The 5,757-nt window shown below is 32.4% G+C and overlaps 1 protein-coding gene across 1 annotated transcript in view; it reads right to left on the bottom strand.

Moving 5' to 3' along the window:
* The window catches only part of LOAG_16901 (integrin alpha pat-2), a gene marked incomplete at its 5' end in the record, with an annotated part of 12,195 nt that extends 7,367 nt beyond the window's left edge, over nt 1–4,828 (bottom strand). The window contains 7 exons of the mRNA XM_020449554.1: nt 456–568; nt 777–865; nt 1,057–1,260; nt 1,345–1,468; nt 1,645–1,751; nt 4,447–4,571; nt 4,809–4,828. Coding sequence (XP_020306915.1) covers nt 456–568; nt 777–865; nt 1,057–1,260; nt 1,345–1,468; nt 1,645–1,751; nt 4,447–4,571; nt 4,809–4,828 — 782 coding nt within the window. The remainder of the gene's footprint in view (nt 1–455; nt 569–776; nt 866–1,056; nt 1,261–1,344; nt 1,469–1,644; nt 1,752–4,446; nt 4,572–4,808) is intronic.
* Between the last annotated feature and the right edge of the window lie 929 nt (nt 4,829–5,757).

Genomic DNA, 5,757 nt, shown 5'->3' with positions numbered 1-5,757 from the left:
CAAGAAATCAACATTTTCAACAAAAAGTTTCCAAAAAAATCATCGAAAAATTATTGAAATTGCTGATTTGTTGTACAACTATACATTCCTTCATTATTCATTCGGAAGAGCTTGGAAATTTCAAAAATTCGGAATTTTTTTAAAAAAAAATGCAAATGAGCTCACATCTGGTCCTTGGAAGAAAACCATAACTTTGCCAATATCGTAACGAGGCTTATGTTCTTGAGTTTTCACATCCATCACTGTCTTGTAGTCAGTATAAAATGGTGATCCCACGATGATATCGTCGTAACTGAAAAACGGCACAAAACTTCCTTCTTTTTTTCACATAGCTTTAATTAATTAAATTTCAATTAGCAGCCAATAATTCAATTTCTCTGGAATAATTCCTTACCTCAACTTTAGCTTCAAAACTGATCATGATAAATTTAACAACTTGCTAACATTTTGCTCACCCATCATTATTCAAATCAGTAACTGCCACAGCAGCACCAAAGAATTGCCCTTTCTGGCCATTTTTATCAGTTAGATTCTTCAGTGATACTAATTTGTGATTGAAAATGTAAACCTGAAAATCAATTTTGAAATTTCAATAAATTACACAGAACACAGCATTAAAAAAGCTTGCATAAATGCGAGAAATCTCTAATTGGGATGTTGTTTTCAAAAAGTAAACGCATTATTTCCGGTTTTTCAAATTTCGAACAGCACTTGTGAATAGCTATTAATTCAGGAATTGTTTCGGTGGATGAATTTGCTCACGATGAAACACTTACAGCACCAATAAGGTCATTGCCACGTGGTACTCCAGCAACTACATCTTCCACATTATCACCATCAAAATCACCTGCGGCCAATGAATAGCCTATAATTTAGATACGAATTAAGTTCACAATTACTTTGAATAGTTCTAGTTTCGAAGATGAAATTTATTTGATTTATACTAAAATTCGAGAAAAGTAAAGATTGAGAAATCAAAACCAAGAATTAATTGCAGCGAAATGTTAAATTAGATCAAAGTTTCAATTCAAATTGTCGTTTTTAACTCAAACTCACCAAGATTGTAGTTATCATGATGTGCTGGACCATCACGCGTATTTGGTCGATCGAATTGATTGCGGACGCTTTGTGCAAAGACTGTACCTTGCCAGTAATATGCACCAGGAGCACCGATGTACAATCGCTCATTACCATCATCAGGAATTGTCGCGCTGAACCCGCACATTCCGTATCCGAAACGATGATGGCCATGACGAGCAGCTGAAATTCAAATCAATTTAGAAATCAGTGTAAAACTAAGACCTAAATTTCGAAAACTGATGAAAGCATTGAATTTATACGTACGTTCTTGCCGGCATGAAGCAAATTCCTCAATTTTTTCGAAGCCATTTGTTGCATAAAAACATGTTCCAACAGGTTCGACAACTTCAAACTTCGAAAAGAAATACTTGTAGTGAGGAGCACAAACCTGTAAATCCAATTCGACAATCTGTCAGTGATGATTTTATTTCTTTTTTTTTTGGAGGGGGGGGGGGGAGACAGGGGAGGAAATGAACCTATGTCCAGTTGTTATTCGTTTCATAACTATCAGATAGATACTGGAGAAGGTAAAAAATTGGAAGCTAGCAAAAAGTTTATACTAACAATAACAGAATCGCCTTTCTTGGATACTCTAACGGTGGCACCCAACATTTGACCCGATTTCTCTTCAATTTGTAAAGAATGAGATCCATTGAGTCGTTTCTCGTTACCTGCAATATGACTTGGAAAAGTCTCATTGAAAATATGAACTCTCAATACAAGTCAAGAAGAGCATAGTTTATTAATTAATTAACACTATGTGTTTATAAGCAGGCGGACTTTAATCATAAGAATTAAATATTTAATTCAAATGTTTGTTTCTTTTTTGCAGGGCAATAGGAAAAACTTGGATAAAACTCGGTTTTCTTTTTTCAAATTTTAAATTCCAAGTTTTCCCCCTTTAGATTTGAAATTTCAATTTTGTCTTTTAGATTTTAAATTTCACAATGCACTTTTTAAGCGGACACACTTTATGATTGCATCTTTTTTTGTCGAAATCCAAATTTATTCGATTTATTAAATTTATTGTTTTAGATAGGATCTCTTTTTCAACGAATGTCCCTCCTACGATTTCTTTTATCAAATCAATTTCTCCCATGTCCATTTCTACGACTGCACATTTGCGAATTAGTGCATCTTACATTACAGACTATTCCTCCAATGAAAAATTTTGGGAAATAACAGCTTAAAATTTTAATCTGTGATTGAATTTCTTTCGCTGTCACGAAATCCATTCTAAATATCAGTTTGATCATCCTATGATAAGAGCAATGATACGGTGAGATATGCTTTCGTAATCTTAAAAGCAACCGAGAAGACAATATTGCAAGTTTGTCAACGAAGTTATGGGAGTTATGGAAGTGACTAATAATAACCCAAATCAGGTGATCCAAGAAGGCCATTATACTAGTCCGCTGATTGAATACACTTATCAATCAGACAAGTTTCAGTTGGAAAAAAAAGATGATTTAAATATGTATTGTAAATTAATCACATTTAAGTGTCTGATTAGTGCATTAGATTAACAGTGATTTTCAACTCCCAGTGCGGTATTCTGCAACATTGTACGGTTCATAAAATTCTGTTCTGGAAACTATCAATCTTCACAGGAAATGATTCGGGTATCAGTAAACATATTTCACATCCCACTCATCTACGCGATTAAAAATTTCATAACAACTAAACTGTTCACCTTTGTTCCGTATCATTCCCATTCCGGAATTCCGTCATATTCACACTTTCATCATAATCAGTTCTATCCTTCTCTCTTAATTTTTAATCCATTTATCAGTAACTATTTCGGAACAATGATATGTGAATACAATAAAAGACGCGCGAAACCAGAGCGAAATGTCAGATAATAGGAATTCACCTAGCCAGCAGTTAGGAGGAGGAGTAAATTGTTAGAAATCACCTTCCGGTTAACTTGTTTTAGTTTCAGAAAAAGTACCTGCGTAAGATTAACAGAAAAAGGAATGCAAATATTGATTTTGTTAGACAAAAAAATAGATCAGTGATATCATCATTCTGAGCAAAAAGTTAATTATTAAGCTTGAGTTATTGCAAGTTTGAATCAAAGTTTACAAAAGCTACCGAAAGTTTTCTATTGAAATATCAATAAATGGAATCATTTCGAATTCGTTAATTTAGTTTTTCCGTAATAAATCTGTCAGTTAGTTGACAAATCGATGTCATTCTGCTCATATTGCACTGGGATTATTAGCGCTGTTAACTCATCAAATACATAAATAAGACTGCGATTACATGAATGTCTAATGGTTTTTGTTATTTTGGCTATTATAATGAAAATGCTAATCAATTATTGTGTCCATTGTCTTCAAGCTAAATATGCCAATAACCGACAGTGCTGCTTGGTGACAGGAAAATATGAGGTTGCAAGATATTTTGGAGAAACATGACAGGATGTATATAAGAATGAAGTAAGTTAAAATAAGGAGAAATTAAGAAAACCAAATGAGCATTTAGTGTAAATATACCTCCTTGTTTCTCACGGAGCGCATATGTCTCAGCCCATGATAATTTGATTCAGTAGGAAAGATACTGGGGAGGAGCGGGGAAAAATGTTGTCAATAAAAGATCAAGCTATTATAGTAAAATGTTGATCTATTATTCTGTCTATTGTCCTCAAGCCGAATATGCTCAATTTGACAATGCAAATATCTCAGTGTTTAGAACAATTGTTTAGATATAGAGTTGATAAGCTTAACAATGATAACTGCGCGGGAACTTTCGTAATTATGTATAGTTCTTCAACAGCTTTGGAGAAGGTTATCTGGAAAAGGCGAAAGATGAAGAATAGAGCTTTTAAGATGGAAGGAGAAGAGAATATGAAATGAAGTTGGAGAGAGGGTAACGAGGAAGTGAGAATGGGTAACCGGTAACTATATCGACGAGGGTAAAAGATAAGTTCATAGGATAATGACAAATAAAATCCTAGCAATAAAAAAGCAAAAAATTAGATTTGTTTAAATCTTCAAAAAAAAAAAACAAAAAATTCATCACATTTTGGAAACATTTATTGATCTCTTCGGATTGCTTTCTATGTAATCCGAATTTGCAAATTTTAGCCGTAATTCTCATTGAATAATATTCTGGCATATCTCAGGGATAGTAAACAATAAAACAATAAATCTTTCATTTCAGAAATTTAACGATAGAATCACCGCAAAGGAACCTCTCAGATGAATTTCCCAGAAATCCAAAGAAGACAAACTGTTAAATTATGCAAATTTAACGCGCTTATAACAACCAAATGTTTTATACAACTTGACTTTCTTTTAACAAATACTCGACAGCAGGAATTTGTCTCATTTTATCTTAAATTTTTCAAAAAAAATTTATCACCTTTTCGATCGAGGAAAATTTCCGAGCAGAGTGATTTTTCCACAGAACATCGAAATACAGCACCACCATTTTTGACACCTGGTTGTCTGGCACCACTGTTTGCTTTTGGTGAACCAACAAGTAAACTACAAATTTTTTTTTATTTGTAGTTGAATGCAAATATCGGTGAGTTAGTCTAAGGATGATCCATTCATTCAATTATTTTGTCATTTCAAATTTTGATAAGTTTGGTAAAAAAAAATCGACAAAATTCCCTCATTGAAAATAAAAACTTTCACTGCTTGTTTCCTAAATTAATCACTACTGAGTCATGTCATTTAAATTTCATGAATGATACAGTTTGAAATTGAGCTTCTAACAACTTTGGTTTTTCAAATGTCATCAGAATTCACGTCAGCTTGGTGCAACTAATTACTGCAAATAATAGATGATGAAAAATATTAGATAAAAAACTTTTCAGCAATAATTTCAAATTAAAATTATTCAAAATTTGATCTGCATAAATTAATCATCTAAAGTATTCTACGCATAATATTCCCCCATTGTTAATGTAAGGTGAAAATCTGGTAATGATAATTTCTCAAATATCCCCTACTTTAATTAGATCCTTTATTTGTTTAAAAATAAGCATCAGATATTGAAACCTTCCTTCCGGTTTTTATCCCCATCCAATTGTCTCTTACAAAAATCGGTCTATACTACGAGCAAAACGGATTCTGTAACATGTTTTCACTTAAATCATTCAATACTGTGTAGATTAAAAATTCATTCAACCGTTTAATGTCAACTATCCACCAGTTTCCATTCATGCAAATATTACACCCTTTGTGTGTGTCATCCTAAATTTCAATTTTAAACCTTCATGTCATATGAATTTGAGTGCCAAGCGAATCAGGACACTCGAGTATTTTTACTCTAAGAAAGACGGCTATGTAAACATTACTTTTATTATCAACAAATGCTAACTTATTCGTTATTATATGTCAAACAGAGAAAAATCGGGAAACTGAACAATAAATGAAGGAAAAACAACTAATATAAGGTGAGTGATTTTTTTGAAAAAAAAATCTAAGAACAACAATATTTTATTATTTTCGAAACCTTAGGTTTACTCTTTTTAAATAACTACTCTCATGCAAAAGTAAATATTAAATCATTTCGAAGTATTACGAGAATGTTTGCTAATAACCAGTGATTTCTCGAAAAGGCATCAACCTTAATTTTGAAAAACTTTGTCATCAAGTATTTCAATCAAATTTCAAGGACACAATTGGTTCATGAGCAACATTGTATTTTTTCCAAAAATAAAAA

The sequence above is a fragment of the Loa loa genome (genome assembly GCF_000183805.2).
Source record: "Loa loa unplaced genomic scaffold supercont3.26, whole genome shotgun sequence".
In the NCBI taxonomy this organism is placed as follows: domain Eukaryota; kingdom Metazoa; phylum Nematoda; class Chromadorea; order Rhabditida; family Onchocercidae; genus Loa; species Loa loa.
Note: the sequence above shows the minus strand (reverse complement) of the source record. Positions and strands in the feature narration are given on the sequence as shown.